Source organism: Columba livia, chromosome 11, assembly GCF_036013475.1.
Source record: "Columba livia isolate bColLiv1 breed racing homer chromosome 11, bColLiv1.pat.W.v2, whole genome shotgun sequence".
Classification (NCBI taxonomy): Eukaryota; Metazoa; Chordata; class Aves; order Columbiformes; family Columbidae; genus Columba; species Columba livia.
In genome coordinates, this window is record NC_088612.1 from 5,122,701 (window position 1) to 5,142,182 (window position 19,482).

The 19,482-nt window shown below is 43.7% G+C and overlaps 1 protein-coding gene across 1 annotated transcript; it reads right to left on the minus strand.

Moving 5' to 3' along the window:
- Positions 1 to 1,151: 1,151 nt before the first annotated feature.
- TICRR (TOPBP1 interacting checkpoint and replication regulator) lies at positions 1,152 to 18,788 on the minus strand. Its single transcript, XM_021289917.2, has 22 exons — positions 18,038 to 18,788; positions 17,243 to 17,528; positions 16,422 to 16,663; positions 15,929 to 16,172; positions 15,261 to 15,396; positions 14,380 to 14,522; positions 13,453 to 13,665; positions 12,723 to 12,871; positions 11,874 to 11,968; positions 11,425 to 11,518; positions 11,175 to 11,254; positions 10,631 to 10,873; positions 10,000 to 10,096; positions 9,673 to 9,745; positions 8,839 to 8,979; positions 8,249 to 8,339; positions 7,674 to 7,735; positions 6,775 to 6,930; positions 5,879 to 6,036; positions 3,402 to 5,682; positions 1,952 to 2,065; positions 1,152 to 1,616 (listed from the first exon to the last, which is right to left on the minus strand). Exons 1-22 carry the CDS (start codon positions 18,692 to 18,694, stop codon positions 1,498 to 1,500), a joined length of 5,874 nt encoding a protein of 1,957 aa, XP_021145592.2. The 5' UTR covers positions 18,695 to 18,788; the 3' UTR covers positions 1,152 to 1,497.
- Positions 18,789 to 19,482: the final 694 nt, after the last annotated feature.

The window sequence follows — 19,482 nt, forward strand, 5'->3', positions numbered from 1 at the left end:
TGTGAAGGAGGTGTCACCTCTCCCACAAGCAAAACAGGTTTGGAGTGGAAGGGACCTTAACAATCATCTAGTCCAACCCCCCATGCCATGGGCAGGGACACCTTCCACTAGACCAGGCTGCTCAAAGCCCCATCCAGCCTGGCCTTGAACACTCCCAGGCATGGGGCATCCACAGCTGCTCTGGGCAGCCTGTTCCAGGGCCTCACCACCCTCATGGGGAAGAATTTCTTCCTAATATCTAATGTAAACCTCCCCTCTTTTCAGTTTAAAGCCATTATCCCTTGTCCTGTCACTATGTACTGGTATAGACACTACTCCTCCTCTCTTGGCAGAGGGAGAGTCAGCCTTCCTACAATAAATAGCATTGCCAGGAAATAAATTTCATTCAATACCATGTAACAAATCTGTGCATTGCTGTGCCTGTTTTCAGGATGACCTCACACCATCCTCACAGCTCTGCTTCCTGTGCATTTGCTGGGCACAGTGGGGTGGCTTCCCCAATACCCTGCTGTGCACAGATTGCTGTCCTAAAGGAAAAACCCAGCCCTTCCAAGATAACGCACAATTTTAGCCCCTTGGAGGCCGCATCCCAGGCACTGAGTCACAGCTCCTGCTGCCTTCATGAGGTTAGAATGCAAGCACATTTCTCAGGCTACTAAGTCACTGTTCAAGCAGTGACTCAGATGGTAATCTTTGAACTGTCATCTCCAGTTATTCCACCAAGTTTCACCTCTTGAGAGTTTACCCAGCTTGTCCTCTCTGGCTCCTTGCAAGTTTGCAAGAAAACACAAAGTTAATCCATCAGCTTCTGCTTACCCAAAAGTGGCCAAGAGCAGATACACCAAACCATTCATGACCTACAGCAGAAGACTCAAACTCCTCTCCTTCAACTAAGTTGTCTTTCCCACCTCTCTAGTCTTTTGGCATTTAAGTATTTTTGAGTAATTTACTCATCCAGAATTTATCTGCTAGTTGTTTTCCCACTAAGCTGTAGCAAATTACATGCAACTAAGCAAGGGATCCAGTTAGTATGAGGATGAGATCCACAGCAGGAACACTCAGCTTGTTTTGTACATCCTTGTTTGCATCCTTCTTCCTGCATCCCAAAGCCCTCACCCATCATTTGGGTTCAAGACAGATTTCTCATTAAGTGACACAATGAAAATTCAGTTTATTTTACACAAAAACTGTAGAAAAGTGACAATTGTCCCTCTTTACCTAGCAGAATTGAACCTTCACTGCAGAACTCTGCTATCACATGCAGGAGAAGTACCAGAAAGACTGAGATAGGCCTTGAATGTATGGAGAGGTGCTGCAATTGAGGTTAAAAACAAACCCTTTTAGAGTTGTCCTTATTTCCATTGTCATAGGCTTGCATCCAGTCTCCTACCAACACAAGGCAGCTCCAGTCCAGCACCAAAAATAAGGTCCTGATTAAAAAGGATGTCGTACAGCTGGGATAATGCAAAGTTTTCCATGTTGTTCTGACTCCCAACTTCAGCTGAGCAGCTTTTTCCGTGAGTAAGTCCTACTAAGGGGATGCTTCCTGGAAGCCGTGATGGGGAATGGAGACAGCTCCTGGTCAGCAGTAATTTGGAAGGCATCGGTTTCCTCTTCTACAAAACAAAGAATAAATTAAGCCACGGTTTGCTAAAGTTTAATGGTGACTCCAATAAGCAAGATACCAACTGGAAACAATAAGAACAATAACTTCCTACTTAGCTGCTTTCTTCATTGCTACCTCCCCTCCCTTCCAAACTTCCTAATTCACAGCAAGTTTCTTGGAAGCGTGTGAGATGGAGACACTGCACACAAGTGGCAGATACAGCCATGGGCTCTCTAGACAAAGACCAATCCCTAGCACAGTATGCCTTTGTTCTCATTTAGCAGGAGGCAAGCAGAGTGGAAACCTGGTCTGCTCAAGCCTTTTCTTTCCAGCACAGGTGGTTACCTTGAAGACGCTTTCTCCGAGATGGTGGTGTCTGTCCCTGGCACAGCAGCGGGGACTGGGTCAGCGCTAGAAGGCTGTTAGCGGAGAGTGTGCTCTTCAGTGGTGGAGTCGAGCCTGGAAAAGCACAGTGAGATGCTGCAAACTGACCATACACAGCCTTTATTCTAGTTTGAAACTTCTATCAGTACAAGTGATAACTTTGAGTTTATCTGAATCAAAATCTAGGCTGGCATAGTGGGTTTCTGGCATCAGGAAAGGCAAACGACACTCTGGATTTAGCTCTTAGAGCTAGTTTTTTTGGTGGTTTTGTAGAAAAACACTTCACTTATTAAACTTACTCTTCAGTTACTTTATGTGTCCTGGAAGGAAACTGTTGTTACAACTGTGATTGTCTCTTACACAAAAAGGAGCTCTGTAGGTACAGAAATCTCTTACAGGTCCAGCTTAAGGCTAAATACTGCTATTATTCCATGTCCCAAATACAGACTAATGGTGCTTTAAAGTTTGTCCATTTTTCTCAGTGATACCTGTTGGACGAGTAAGACACTGCTGCTATGTACAAAGCTTTCCTTGTGAGGGGAAACAGACACTGAGGCTTAGCCTCAGGGCATGCAATGACTATAGAACAACATCTGCCATAGTCCCCCATAATCTAGAGTTGTTCCAGAAATAATGGAAGTTAAGTATTTGCAATTCACAAGGCCTTGATTACAGAGCTGAGACAGCCTGTTTCACCAAGGTCAGCTAATCATCTGTACCCACAGCAAAAGCAAACAGGTAGTTTAAAGTTAAATACCTACTGCCACAACATCACTGCTAGCAAGGCAAAAATTTCTGATACCTGCTTTCAGTGGCCCCACCCCCACAAGCAGATGGGGCACCAATAAATACCAGCATCCCCAGGACTAACCCCCCAAGGCTCCAGCCTATATTGCAGCAGCTTTACACTTAAAAGAGTTAAGTTCAGTGCTGGATGCTGGGCAGAAATAGCTGGCAGCATCACCTAAAACCCAAATAAATCACCTGGTCTGATTTCAACATGTATTGCAATACAAGAGCTATCACTTCCCTAAGTCACAGTTCACATTCCATTCAGTACACTGTAGTGACCTTACACCACCTTTATTCAACTTGAGTCATCACCATTTACAGGACAGCAGGCAGATGTAATTGTGACCCTCCCTCCCCAAGTTCTGCAAATTTTCCTTTTGCTTCCTCCAGCCTCCTACTTTTTCATATTTCTCTGATCTCTCTCACATCATTAATACTCCATTGATGAACTCCTCATATCTAATCTGCCTCTCCACATAATTAACTTCTACATCAATTAAAACCTACTCACCCCCTCCATCTAATTCTCCTTCAGAAAAGTTTTTTTCTTGTTTTTGTCTACCACACATTTTTAACCACTTCTGATTTCAATGGCGTCTCATTCATGCCACTTAATTACCTGACAAAAGGAAGACATCGTCATCCCCTCCACAACTGTGCTGCTCAGGAGTTATAAGCGCACATGCTCCTGGTTTCTCAGGAGGTACAGAGTCCATCCTTAATTTGCTTCTGCTGCTTTCATCTGTGGAAAAGCCAGTGAGATCCAAGTTGCGCCTATCAGTGCAAGATCTTTTGGGATCACGGTTCTCCTCCTTTTCTGGTGACAGATAAGTCAAGACTCGCTTCCGAGATTTCAAGCCAAAAGCTCCCATGGCAAAATCCTCAACAGCCCTCAAATCAGAGTCACTAGGAGATGCCTGATCCTGGAGCCTGTAAATCCCTTCCAGTCCAAATTCCCCAAGAGCATTTGTCACTTTGCTGCTGCAGTGCTCTAAGATCTTCACCTCTCCTTCTCTGCCTGTGGACATTCTCTTCTGTTCATCAGCATTCTTCTCGGTTTGACCACAGCTAGCATTAGCAGTTCTGCTTGCTGCTCTCTTTCTCCGGGGCCAATCATTGATGGCATCAGGGGTAGTCTTTCCCTTCTGCTTGGGAGAAGGTGTCCAGGGAACTCCTGCTTCCAAGGGGGATGGGGAGGTGGTATTAGAAGCGCAGCTTGTTGGGGTATACGACTGGCATATGTAGGTCTGTCCTCCGCCTTTCCCAGGTGTACTGTGGAAAGAGCGAAAGCAGGACGGTGAAACACAGGCAGCTGCTGGTTTTCCTGGGTGCTTGCTACACCAGGTCATAGCAAGATCACCAAAGGGGCTTTCTCCTCCCTTGGGTTTGCTGGCACTTGCTTCAGGTTGAACTTCCAACGATGAGCAAGAGCCAATTTTCTTAATGCGAAGCTTGGGCAGGCCTGAAGCTTGCATTTCAAGTTCGACTTCGTAAGTGGGTGGACTAACCAAAGGCGGTTTGCAACGACTTTTAGGAGTAGAGAACTTGTCTATAAGTTGAGGATTTCCCATCCGTGCTGCAGCCTCCCTCTGTCTCCTGTCTGCAGTGCAGCGTAAAGAATAGGCAGAAGCAGGTTTTGGCACAGGAGGTGAAGTATTCAGGGCAAATCTGGAGTGCCTCTTAAGACTTGGAACCTTCAGCCCCACATATTCTTCTTTCAGCAGGGTTCTTGGTTCCAAGTCATCACTAACTGTTTGAGAATCCCTTTGGAAGGATGCACAGGTGCTTGCACTGGAGTTCCCCTCTGTAATCAATTGCTCACACTCTATCACAGCATTCTGTGCATAGACCTGCCCTCCAGCAGGCTTGGGAGACAACTGCTTTTCCAAGTTTTCCAAGTCCTCTCTTGGAGAAGACTTTTGAGATGCCACATCCATCTGTTTATTCTTCTCCAATACAGCAGCATTTTCAGTAACTTGGGACTGACAAAGCTGGAGGCTTTTTACGCAAGAGTTACCAACACTATAACGATGATTCTCCTTATTCTTTGAAGGTGTTACACATGCAAGTGTGAGGTTCTCTCCTCCAGAATTTGGTTCACATTTGGCCTCCTTGGATGTGTGAAGCAGGGATCTCCGTGAAGTGCCAGTAATAACTGGAGATTTTTGAAGAGATGGTTCCCAATCAGACTCCATAGCCTGCACATGGGAAGGAGAGCAGATTGCCACAGCATTTGTGGGACTTTGACAGAGAGGGGGACTGAAGGAAGGCTCCAGCCTCACAGCAAGCGGTGACACTTCCACACTCAGTGGGCTGGTACATAATTTTGAACCTGGATCTTCAGGTTTCCTGGGAGTACTTTTAGTTGCTCGAGGTAATGAATCTGACTGCAGTTGAGTTTCCTTTGGGAGGATTTGCCTCCGAGTACCAACTGGAGATGCTAATTTTGAGAGGTATCTCAAGGAACGCCTTGGAGTTTGCTGCTCTGCAAAACATCTTTTCTGGACTGCAGAGGAGGGAGAGGCAGCTGGATTTGAATCTGTCAGAGGTAACAATGAGGCACTGAGCACTGTGAGCCCTTCAAGTTCTGGTACTTGTAAGCCAGTCTCTTTGCAAGGAGGGGAAAGTCCTTCTGCTGGAGAACAATCCTTAGAAGTTCCTTGCAGCAAGTGAACCCTCTTATTTTCACTTAACGCAGATGGTGACTTGACCCTTTGTACAGGATGAGAAAAGTACTTTCCCAAACACTTCACTGCAGTCTGCTTAGCAGCTGGACTTCTGCGAGGAGTCTTCTCCAGCTTCTGTGGTGTCCTGTGGAGAATGCGAGGTGATCTCCTCGGTAGCTTACTGGCAGAATGTGGTAGCTTCTGGGCAAATTTATGAGGAGTTTTTCTAGGAGTCTGAAGAGGGAGAGACATAAATTAAAGAACCATGCTTGTTCTTTCCAGAGGTATTATATACCCTTCTTGCAATTTATTCCTCAATATTCAAAACACAGAAACCATTTGATTAGACTTAATGGAAATACTAAGTTTAAGATGCATAGGATTCACTAAACATGAACAGAAAGAGAGGATGGGAAGAGAGTGTTTCTACCTGACATGTGGTCAACTCCTCTAAGTGTAAGGAATCTTTTCTTGTTCTCCTCCTGCCAGGTGAAGGCTTCGCTGCAGGACTACACATGTCAATGACCGCACCAAAGAAAAACCTCTTGGGAGTCTGGACAGTGGGGCTCTCTGAATGCTGCTTAATGCCTGTAAAGTGGAACAGTACTATTCAACTAACAGTAAGTAACCTGCAATGAACAATTGCTTCAATCACTTCAGATGTATGGACAAGTAGTGTACAAAGCCTATAGCCCTAGCATGTTCTTTTCTAGCCAAATGTTAAAGCTTCACCAGAATTACTGTTATTTCCCCAATATGAAACTAATATCCATCTGTAGAAAGAGTGCTCTAGTAGGACAAAAAGTACAAAATAGCTCAGCCTCTTATTCTATTTATAGCTTGTACCTTAAAGTTCTGGTTCATGACTAAGGATTCTAGCAAGTACAATATAAAGAACTAAATGTCACCATTTGTAGCTGATAATCCTACTGAGACAGCCAACAAAGAAGATCCCATCAGTCACTGCTTTATACTGCCACAGAGTAGACTGAAAGTAAGCTTTGGGGTTTCTGTCCCATATTTTACAAGGATTTCACTGCATTTAAGGAATGCAGACTGACAATCAGTGGTATTCCATTAGATGGGCCTGACTCCGTTAAGTTGGCAGTGTATCATCATAGAAATTAGTTGCCTTACCATCCTCCAAATTCAGATTCCCAATTCAAAAAATGATTACTGGGGATGAATTTTTGTCTACAGAAGATACTGCATGATAGCTCTTGGCTTCTTACAGTCTCTTGTAGAGACTAATCAAGTCAGACTTTGATCTATCCGCATCAGCTTTTCAGATCAGCAATATCAGCCTGCTCAGATCCCGTTCAGTACCTTTGACATCCTGCAGCATACAGCTCTCCCCTTCTTGTCCCTGATGGACTCGCTGTGAATTTCGTGAGCTGGCCTGTGTAGTGGAATTGAGAACACCAGAACAGGTCCTATTCAAAGACAGCTGTTTGATGCGTGGACTTCTTCTCAAACCTACTTCTGAAAAGGTAAAGACATTGGAAATTGAGCCTTCTTTCTCCCTCAACAACAGGGAGATCTTCAGGAACAGTACCTAACTGAAAACAACACACACTACTGAACTTCCATACGCCTAACAAATCTTCCAACTCATAATGCCCCCTCCTCTAAGTCATGATTACTCTCACCCCTCTCTGGCAATTATATAGAAAGGAATGCTAGAAAAGCCATGTTCAACTCAAATTACATCCAGGTTAAATGATCAATTCCTTCTCCTGCCTCTTTTTACTAGCAATTTTATCTTCCTCTTTGCCCAACCATGCTCTTTTCTACTTCCTTCCTGGGGAAAAGAAACAGTAGTAGTCAACATAACACGGAGACACTCCACAGAGCCCAGCAGCTGTCTGCTACAGTCAAAACTAGAGCAGTGTTCGGGTCACAGCACATTGAAGTTACATTAAAAAAATCACCTTGCACCCACTGGTTTGACAGTAATTATAGCAGCTCAGAATCTTGTTCACCTTTAAAGTTCTTCATGAATTTTCATTTAAGAGTTATATCTACCTTTCTTAACTTAACAACTGTACAAGGTTGTCAAAGCCACGAGCAGCAAGTGGTTCTGTCAGAGGAGGCTTTGCCCCACCAACAGAATAGTGCAATACTTTCATACTGACCATTCACAAATTGCCTAAATTGAAGCACAGTCATCTTACAAGCTACAACACAGCAAAACCACCTTTAATCAGAAGAAAAAGAGTGCTTACCATTTATGGTCTTCTCTGGAGATTCTTCTACAACGCCAGTGTCACAACCTGGATCAGAAGACCTTGAGAAACAGCAGACATTTTGGACTTTACATACTGGTCACATTTACGAAAACAGAATTTGCCACATAGACTGAAAAGCAGTGGTCTGTTCTACAACACATTGCTTTTTTGGCTGCTCTAAGTGATCAGTAAGCACTTTGCCTACTATTAAAAAAATGGTTGAGTATGGGAAACTGTCTAGCTGTATAGGTAATGGTTCCACATGGAGGTAAATGCTAAATTTCAGCCTGGAGTCCACAAAACACAGCTCAGGCCTTTCCTTCAGAGGCCCTTGAAACAGCAACTGACCCTGAACAAAAGTTAGCTGCAGGAATTAAAGCACGCTGACTTACACAATGAAGCAAGCAGTATTTCTCCTCACTCAGACAACAGAAATTAGCATCCGTTGGTTCTCTTGCTGACATAGGTGAGGATGACACTTTGACCACAAAAAGATACCTGGTTCTTGTGCTCACAGCCATTAATTATACATCTAATATTTACTGAACTCGAGAAAGAAAGCACTCACTCACCGGCCTTTGATCTGCTTATGTAGTAGTCTCCTGGAGACCTGCTTATGTAGTGGTGTTTCTGCAACTCTCTTCGTCAGTAACTTCCGATGATCTAAAAATCAAGCAAGAGCTACAACATCACACAGTTATAAAGCAGTTAGGACAAATAAATACATACAGTGTTGTACAGGTTTCAGTTTAAGAATGACAGCCAATATAGAATCATTGTGCAGTGTCCCAGCACTCATAAGCGACCATTTCAGAGCCCAGTGTCTACTTTTCCTTCTCAATCCCTCAATATCATTAATAGCACTGACTTTGCATCAGACATAATTAACTTAAAAACAAATTTCTTTCTTCATTTTCCATTCACAGATTCTCTTTTAACCAAGCACTTAACATGAGTTTTCTTTATGAGACACAGAGTTCAGTAAAAAATAGGTTTCAGTTTTAATATCTTATTCATCCTACAACCACCACAGCAATCATCTGAAATATTTTCTTCTTCATTAAAAAAAAGTATAATTGTTGCATAGAGCTGAAGATGCAAGAATAGGAACTTTAGCAGAAGATCATCCACAACAATCCTACGTGTGCAAGTCATGTCCTACCTTTAGTGCCTTCATCAGTGCATTTGTATCTTAGGCCTTCCACAGCAGACACTGACTGGCTTCTAGGCATCTTCTTCATTGACCTTTTGGATGGTGAAAGCAGCTCTTCATTGAAGAGGTTCCTCCTTACTTTTGTAACCTCTGTGAGACAAGAAAAAGCAATAAATGATCATATTAAAAGGAAAAAAAGAAGAAATCACTGGAAGATGGTTTTTTTTCTGGCCACTGGGGGTGGGAATATCACATACCAACATAGAAAAACAACTTTTTAGAGGCCACAAAGCATTGAAAAGTTGTTTTTCTGCTACATTTTAGAGGAAATGTCATCCTCTAAATCCATCCTGGACTTCTTACAAATTGGCATTCTTTGCATTATTTCAGCAATAAGCAACAAGCAGATGCCATAGCAGAAAAAGCAGCTAGTCAGTGTCCTAGATAGAGCAACATTAAGTGAGCTACAAAAATCTCAAGCAACATATTGGTTCAGAGAACACATGTGAGATTTCATTTTAAATATCTTGCAGAGAAATATCAGGTTTCCAGATATGAGTCCACTCTTGTCCTTGTTTTCAGGCCAGAGAAGGTAGAAATAATTGCAAGATTCAAGGACAAACAGAAAAGTTTTCCTCTCAGAACACAGGATTTAAGTTCTTTCTGTGTGAGCACACACAGAATAGAGATGATTTTTTGCTCAAAGTTTCTGCAGAATTCAGCAAAACTTCCTTTTGATTTCCAGCATGCTTCAGCATAATTTCATCACAGCTCACTAAAATTTACAGGGAGAACATGTGCTGAAGACGCACCTTTCCATGGAAAAGCTAGAAGTCAATATACCTTGCACTGCTTCTTTCTGCAACAAAGGCATCTGTTGGGACTTCTCAGTGGCAAGGTAAGAACGCAAGCTCTCCTGAAACAAAAAGAAATTAGCCCCACTGGTAATTTAATGTTACAGTTAACTATTATGAATATTAACTGTAAGCTCTGAACCATACACACATTGTTTCAATTTCTCCTTCAAAACTACTTTTATCTCTGTACAGCTGATACAGGACATACCTACTAAGTGAATACAGCACAAGAGTTTCTGCACTCAAGTGTCACTTCACAGCTTTGCTGCACCCTGCAGAAGCAATTCACACACAATCCTTCTGGAAGTTTTACCTTTCTGCTGGGATTCTTGGCTATCTTGGGAATCTCAATTTGACGCAAGTTCTGTGGTGCTTCTGTCATGCTCCTGTGTCTGGCTAATACATTATTCCTTCAGAAAGCAGACAAAGATTAAGTTAAAATAAAGTCAGAAGCATGGTTATCAACCTAATGACAATTCAACTTAGGCTTGACTTTAGACATAGGAAATCTTTACCTAAATTCACATTGCAAATTGCAATGGTACCTCAGTTAAGTTACAACACTGAAAAATTATTTGTGATATAAACAGCAATACCTAACTTTACAGTTGGTATTAAAACTCATTTCACAATTTATTAAAACATATGCAGGATCCCCAGCATAAAGGTCTACAGTATATTCCTTTTCTTCTCATGGAAGACACAAACTCTACTTATGCATAAGATACACATACAGAATGAAGATTACACTTGCATATAGTCAACAATGGCAAGTTCAAATGAAAAGTGGGAGCCCTTTATTTCTCTCAGGCTTGCAGAACTGTCAGCAGGTGCCAGCTTGCCCCAACCAGTTATCCAGCAACAGAAACAAAATTACTGAGCTATAGTTTAGACAATTCCTCAGCCCAGGCTGCAACAAACTGTCTCCCATTCGGAATTATTACCTTCTTTTTTTGGCAGAGCGGGTGCGCAGCTCCTCAAGCTGATCACTCTCAGTGCCTACACAAACAGCACCAGGAGTTAAGACAGATGATAAAGACAGTGGAAGGCCTGGAGATTTGCTATCCAGAGTCAGAGAGTCATCACTGAAGAAGTCCGAAGGCAGAACAGATGCCAGCTTTGAGGGTATTTGTGTACCGAGACCATAGTAAATATCTCCAAGAGTCTTGGGTATAAAGTTCATATACCTAGAGCAGAGAAAACCAACATCAAATGCAATCACCCACAAAACTGTCAATGTTCCAATCTTGAGGTCTGAATGAATTTTTTTCTCTAGTGTCAATTAAAAAAAACCCACAAGTGAAAAATCAACTTTTTTATTGAGTTTACTTCCTTATCTACTTTTTCTTTGATGAAGATACAAGAAAAGCATATCTAAACTGAAAGTTATAAAGATGCAGTAAATGAAAGCTGTAGATTGCTGTTTACTCAGATATCCAACCGAAACCACAGTACCCAGTAACACTTAAACCATCCTAAAGAACTTACAATTCTAATATTTCTTCTAGAAATTTTGTAAGATACCCTGGGTCTTCAGTCAGACATAAAATTCGCAGCATATCTGTCATCTGGAAAAGAAAGCCAGGTGGGAAAGTGAATTAAGCTGGTGACAGTTGCAACACCACTTTTTTTTTAGCAAGAAATATAAAACGGTTACAGTAAAAATTAGTGGAAAACTCTAGGCCCAAGGTCTGCATTTCTAGGGCCATCCAGAAACACAACCTGATCCATAATTTACCTCTTCTAACAGCTGCTCCATTTCATCAGCATTGCTTTGCAGTGAAGGGCACTGAAGACATAACTCAAGGCGCAAAAATACCTGAAGTCGGCACCTAAGAAAACAAGTAGTCATTCACTGCTTTTTTTTCTGGTGGAATCAGCATGTTTACTGCAGAAGGTATACTCAAAAAAGCAACGGGAGGGGAAGTGGTTCCTTTTGACAGCATAATTTGGTTGGCATTTAATTCTGGTGGCACGGTAGATGCCTCATTTCAGATATAGACTGCAATGCTTATCACACAGCCTGTGTATATTTGCATTTAATGGATGTTTTTACTGTGACCAGATATTCTCCTTGGAATATTTGCCCCATGTAAATACTTTTTCACTTGTACAAAAAAGCCACCACTAAAAACTGCTAACCAACTCTATAGTGTCTCAGAAGCTGAAGTAAATAGTGTCTCATACTCTCTGACTTTGGCCTCCTTCTGTGAACTGTGCTGTTGTCTGAGCGCTTTGCTGGTCTTCAGGAGATGGTTTCTGACTCTTTCCACACAGGCCACCTGCAGAGAGACAGAATTACAGCAAAAACTTTAAGTCCGTTCCCTGTCTGCAGGACATGGGTTTCCCCCCCGCCTCCTATCTTGACCCTTTATTTCTTTCTTCTCCTTCAAGGAAAAGAATTATCTTTTTCTTTCAGAAGCAAAGTTACAATGACACCAGACATAGAACTTAAGAGCTTGAAATCGCAAAGAACGTCACTTGCAGCTTCACGCTGCCTTCTATGGATTTATATATGGATATATAAAAATGGATTTGTCTTCCCACAGTATTTCTTTCAGTTGTTCACAAGTTTACCAATTTTGGTTTCAGTGAGTTACAATCTTTAACACCGTTTATACACTTAAAGTAAAACATACTTTGAACTATATTTATCTTTCCTGGAGAAGTAGCAGGTCTAGGTTTATTATGTAAAGCAAAACCAGAAGATGCACCTTTTGTAAAAGATGGTTTAGAATATTTTTTTAAATACTGTCTTTGAGTAAATGAAATTAGAATTCAGAATGAAGTCAACATAAAGATGTTACAATCTTTAGCAAAGGTCTAAACTGATAACTTAATTGGATTTCCTTACATTCTTGGCAACTACCCTTTTTCACTATTGAGTTGGCACAGGTAGAAGTAGCCAGTTGGTTATGATTTTGACTACATGTAACTGCCCCTAAAAACTTCACATAAGATGAAAAAAAAGGTAGTGTGGAATAGCAAAAAACACTTCCAGATCAGTAACAACCCTGCCCACATGCTCTTACTTACCTCTTTCTCATTGGCATCTTGTACTTTCAAGAACTTTTTAATGGCCATGATCATATTCTGGGCACACACAGATGAAATATCTCCCTCAGCAACAGCCTTCTGGTAGCTTGCAATTAAGTGGGACTGCAGTTCCTCCTCAGTTTTGAAGTCTGCAAGGGAAGTGGTCTAAAGTTAACTAAACACCCATTCACCACACCTTACTGATAAAACACTCATTGCAGGAGAATCTCACAGATTTTCTCCAAAGAGGCATCCAGATCACAGAACACCAAAAGAAGCAGTCCAAGGTTCAGACCCATGACAAATAAGCTTAGTTCCAAGTAGATCGGCAAGCTTTCAGATTACTGTAGCAGTCAAGAAATTCACTTAACTTCTGCGCAATTAATAAACAGGACTACATTTCCAGTTATACTTTGATAGGTGTTTCCCTCTACTTATTTTGGTTAAAAAAAAAAAGGGAAAGACAGTTCCTTATTGCTTTTTGCAGATGGAGACAAGGCAGGAAACTAACCCTGGGAGTAGCTGTAACACTAGGTTGTGAACATTTATAGAAACCAAAACTGGGAGAAAGATGAAAAAAAAAATAACCACACTCCATGCCAAGCTGAAGATTCAGAAACACAAGCACTGATCCACTCCCTAGCACCTAATACTCCATTATCATCCTTCCCCCTCCCTTCCATAAAAACCCCGTATGACCTACTAATATATCAGGACTGGTAACACATACCTATTGATATTTTAAGTGCCTTTTCCTTTTCTTCCACCTTTTCATCCAATCTTTTTGCTGAAAGCTTCTGTGGAAGCTTCTCATTCACTGCTAGTGACACACCATCAGGGTGAAACTTCTGAGCTTTTACATTCAGTCTTGCTACATTGAGCATCTGGAGGGATCTGGACATGGTCTTCATCTTCTGCCTGACTGGAGTTCGGGGAATTCCACCTGCAACACCACAAAAAGGGAGTTCTGCCATCAGACACACTGGGGCAGGAACTCCAACGAAGGTAGAGCATAATACTGAATTTTGTGGTACTGTCATATGAGATTAGCAACCTTCTAGTGGAAGGCAGGGCCCAGAAGGCTTGTATTTCTCCACAAAAATAACTGCAGAGGCAGCTGCTTCTCTAAGTAAAAATCAGGTAAAAACTCTTGCTCTGTGAAAGTAGTTATATAGGTATAATCAGAATTTACATATCCAAGGCGCAATCTTACATCACAGAAATAGCTGACAGAGCAAGACTTAGGGATACATAAGATCAGAATATATGCAGCTGTAGTTAGTGTACTGAAATGCAATGATTAAGTTCTTCTAGAAGGAAGTGTTTCCTTTCTCCAAATTAGAACAAAGTTGAGAGGTTGCAATATTTACTAGTAGTTGGGAGTGGTCCCTGTTTCAACATCTAGTGAAACTGCAAAGCTCTGCATGCTGCTTTTTAACAGTTTTGTCAGTTGCTGCACAGCTTTGAATTAGAGTTATTTGCATTGTATTAAAGGGCAGTCCTAATATTAATATGTAAATTACATTCTCTAAAAATAATTCTAAAGCATGCTCAGGAGAGTACAGACCTCTAGGGTTCAGGCATTAAGAAGGCCTGCTGAGAAGTATTTGTCATCTTTAATTGCCAACATGCACATGTGATCCTGAAGTATACATACGTCTTTTCTTGTTATTTTCTGGTCCAGTTGCAGCAGATGTTTCACTGAATTTTCTCTGGTACAGCTCAGATAGACTCTCTGAGAGTTCAACTTCAGATTGGTCTGTGTCATCCTTCCCATTAGCACAAGGAACCTGCAGCAGTCTATATAAAAGAGTAATTTAAAAGTTATCAAAAAAAATGGGAGTGGGAGGCATGTCCCTTGTTCTCATTATGCAGAAACCAGGTTTTTCTAGGTACCAGCCCACAGTAATATAGTGCAAGTAACACGTTAGTACTCTTCCAATGCCTGCTCCCCAAAACTCTTACTTAAAAGATACAAAAAAAATCCAAACCACCCTCTTATAAGGGTCACATCAAGTTGGAAACAAGCATAACAAGGGTTGCCTGATGTACAGTGGATATGCCACAAAACTACACGAGCAACTTTGGGCTAAGGTATCATATCCTGCATTAGGCTCTTTATTTTTTTGCTTCACTCAGCAAGCTCTTTGAAGAAAAGCAGGCTTCATTCCTAATAAATACCAACTATGACAATACAACCACTGTCTTCAGCATCTTGCAGTGGATCTTATCAAACCATAAGATGGTGAAGTCTGGCATTCCCCCAAGTAGTTTTGGTGATTTTAAGTCACCTCCACAACTCCTGAAACTGTCAAGATCTTAATGCGTGCAAACTGCTACCCAAGAAGCCTGTTCCCAGTTCCTTTTGTCAAATATGCCAAGACACAATGAAGCAAGAGCACACAGTAAACTCAGTACAGAAATACAAGCACTAAGAGAAACATTTAATTCTAGAACTCCAAGCAACACTACAGCCATACTCCCTTAACAGGAAGCAGAAATCCCTCGTTATTACTCAGATGTGTTTCAGAAAAATACCTGAACGACTCCATCAGATCTGAGGTTGCTCCACAAGCATTCGATGTGGGATACCATGCGTCAAGCACTGAGGGATGCCAGCCATCTGTATGGGACAGCTCCCGTTGGACCCACTCTGGCACAGGAGTTTCTTCTCCTGTGAGCAGACACACACAAAAAAAAAAGTTAGAAGGAAACTAAATGAAGTGGCAGAAGGTCCCAGCCTTCAGAGACCCTAAAGAAGGGTTTTCCAAACCTTTGCTCCTTGGGGTGACAATTTAATAGCCAATATATCAGGTTGGCAGGCTCATGAGAAGATTCACTCTAATACAAAACAGGTGAACTAAAGGCACACAGCCTTGCAGCCACACACAAAGGCTTTACTGGCCAGGGATGGCTGACGGGACACATTTTAGGAAACCTCATTCTAGAAACTTATCCCCAAGCACAAGCACCTGTGCTTTATCTACAAGCTAATGAGAACTAATTCTCTGTCAATAAAACAGAAAGGTACACCAGTGCAGATTTCTGCATCACATCACAAGGCTTGAGCCACAGAAGGCAAGACAAAATTAACAAGTCCCAAAAATGAGAGACACTCATTGAAGAAATTACTTTAGATTTCTCCATTCCAAATCATATCTAGGGATGATCATAAGATGGTAAGTTTTGCATTTCCTGATACCTACCCATACCAGCCAGAGAATCTTCCACCGATGTGTTAATTTTACTCAATACGCTATTCACAATCTCTGGGAGGTGAAGAGCAGAGTCTTGGGAAGAGTTCTCCACTACAGCTCCTGCAAGGCTGCACCGCTGAACTTCAGCAGTCTTCTCAGGACCAAGTATAGTCAGAACCGCAGCACACTCAGAAAGTGGTGATAAAACAGCAGTGCAGGGGCACCAAGTTTTAGATGGAGATACCTCAGCAACCTACATTTTTTTAAAAAAAGAGGAAAGTTTACATTTTCTAGAAATGCAGAGACCTAAGGAGTACAGACACTTTACAAACAGCTTATAGACTGACATGCTCTCCTAAAGAACATTCTGAATTTAACTCCAAATGACTTGCAGTGCAACAAATACCACTATTATTGTCTTCACAACATGATACACTGTCACCTCTTTGATCGCAGCTCATTTCAGAACAAATATTAGTTTAAGGCAAAGAGAAAGATTTACCATGTGCAGTTCTTCAGTCATTAGACTCTTTAACAGCCGATGAAACAGTGACCTGTTACCTTCTGCCTGCTCAGCCCGTGAGTTCTGCAATATCCAGCTCTCTGTGAGAAAGGGGCCAGCCTGTATCAAGCTCCAACCTGTCAAGCTACCCTTCAGAAAAATATGTACTGGAGAATGCAGCTGTCTTTGGCTCATGGCTAGGGGTTCCAGGATCACAGCACAGCTTTCCTGCTTCTTTCCTCCTGTGCAAGTAGAAGATAAAGGAAAAGTCCTGAAGCAAGTAAAATGGGGTTTTCATATAGATGAAGAGACTTCAATGCAAAAAAAAAAAAAAAGGTTTTGAGATTAAACTGCAAACAGCTCTACAGTAAGTGTATTGCAGAACAAATATCCTCAAAAAGAAGCTGAGTGCACAAGGGGACAACTAAAGAGAGAGCCAATGCACACTGCATGTTGCTTTAAAGCTAATCTCTTTTCTTTTAAAGGGGCTTTTTATTTGCATTCTTAGTTCAGCTAAACTGAAGCCAAGACAAAGCATGTATAAGAGTGTACAGCTACATAAGGTGAGACCAGCAAAGAGCTCTTCATACACCCAAACTTCTGGAAGCACAGAAAACTGAAGAAACAATCAGAAATACGGGTTAATAACTCTCATATCAGAGGAACTGAAGCACATGCAGGACTTTTTTTTTTAGACTTAGGCTCTTCAATATCTTAAGTTACTTCTACACATACTGTTCACAAGGGAAACTCATCAAGGATCCTGCATGAAAGATGACAGTTATTACTATGCACACCTAATTTATTTATTTTTTAATTACCAGGCATGCTGAGAACCAATGTTCCTTCTTGCTGGGGGAATACTGCTTGAAATACAGACGGCTTCGAGAACAAGCAGTTCAAAGTTGCATCCAACGGCAGGAGCATGGTCCAAGGCACAGTCTGAGGCACTGGGCAACTTAAGTCTCCAAGAAAACCACGAGCAAGATCTGCCCTGTGGTGACTCAAACATTGCACTAAGGTTTCAGATGGCAAAATGGTGCCACCCATCTGACGGATCAGTTCAAACATTGTCCAGTATCCAACATGATCTGGGGATTCAATCAGCTGAAATAAAATAAGAGAGGTCTCAAGTTAATGTTGGCAGTGAGATAACTTATATTTGAACAGAGATTGCATGCTTACAAAAAAACTGGCATAGGAAATGCAGACAGAGCATCTTAATACAGTGCTTTCTGTGTGTTTTTATGGATTTTATTAACCATATCAGAATCTAATAAAGAAAATACTATTCCCACTGAATTAAGAGGTAGCCAGTATTTTCAAGCATGTGTCTAGACACCTGAATTGTCAGGCTGCCATTTGCAATTCTGAATAGCTTTAACTCCCACCTAACTCAAAGCACAAGACGACTCATTAATAAACACTGTACAGCTACTCAATTGCTGATATATCTCCATCTCCATGGGGAGAATTACCATTCCAGTTTTCGGTCTCTTGCTGAACAAGACTGCGTGACAGTAACCAAACACCTTCCCCTATCACCCCAGGGACCGCAGCACAAAGCTGCCGTATAGAAGATGGCCACTGAAACCAGAGCAGTATAATCTCATTACCTGAGACCACTCAGCAGTGTCCACCCAGAACAACGTGATTTTCTGGTCCACGATCAGCTCCTGGACACTCTTGGGCAGGAGTTTCTCTGCCAGCTCCTGCACCGTGGGGGGGGCAAAAGGGGAGGAAGGGGCGTCGCTCCCAGACACGAACCGCCGCAGCTCCCTCCGCGAGTGCGGACAGGGGGAAAAGAGGAAGACAGCGTTCACAAATCCCTCGGGGGGGGGCTGGCTCTCGGGGGGCTCGCCCGTGGCCAGGCCAGTCCCTCGGCTCCTGCGGAGAGGCTTGGCGGGGGACGCGATCTCCGGGCGGTCCCACTGGAAGTCGAGGAGCGTCTCCTTGAGGCCATTGTGGGTGAGGGCGGCGCGGGGAGCCGGCCCGGGCAGGACGGCGGCGGGTCCCCGCGCCCCGAACCGCTCCGCCAGCTCCTCCTCGAAGCGGGCCCAGGCGCAGGGCCCCGGCGAGCGGAAGCCGCCGCCCCGCGAGGCCCCACCGCGACCCCCGAGCGAGTCGAAGAACCTGAAGGCCCAGCGGAGGCGGGGCAGGCCGAAGCGGCAGCCCAGGTGGTTGAGGAGCCGCAGGGCGCCGCGCTGGAGCCGCGCCCGCTGGCCCGGCCTGGCCGTGTCCAGCAGGAACACCACGCTGTGGGAGCACGCCATGGCCGCCTCAGCACAGCCCAACGGCCGCCCGCGGGCCCGTCAGAGCGCGGCTGCCGCCATCGCCCCGGATCACTTCTGGCGCCCTGGCCTCGCGCGTCCTCATTGGCCGCCGCCGAGCGCCCGCCCCCTCCATTCCTCGCTCCTCATTGGGCCGCGGCGGAGCGGCCGAATGGTGCGCCTGCGCAATGCGGCGCCCGCGCTGGCGGTGGGCGGGGGAGGGAAGGGAGAAGCGGCGCCAGCGGTTCGAGCGGTGCTCTCCGCTTATTGGCCAGCCGTGACGTGCGTGAGGAGCAGAGCGGCATTCCATTGGCGGGTGTCCGTGACGAAAGCAGAGGGCGAAGCCGGCGCTCGGAGCGAGCCGATTGGCCGCTGTCGCCAATTTAAAATTTAAAGCCGTCGGGGCGCGCGTAGTGGTGATGACGTTATTTCTGTCCTCTCCCCTCATTGGGCCTAAGGGCGGTGACGCCACGATGATGTCAGTGCTCTTGGGGCACGTCCGACCGTGCGGTGTCAGCAGGCGGGGCGCGGATGGGTCCCACAGGGAGGAGGGAGCCCCGCAGATCAGAGCCCCCCCTGTCCACACCCTTCTCAGAGCCCGACTGCCCCAGCCCAAACCAGTGTCACCGGCAGCCAGCCGTATTTACGGAGCAACAAAGGCAAGCGGGCAGCAAAGCACCTGTTCGGCTTTGTTGGTGACTGCAAACGCAAGTGGGGTTAATGAGCTGGAACGAGGAGCTGATCCACTCGGGTGCTCAGAATAAACCTGCCACCAAGAGCAAGGGAAGGAC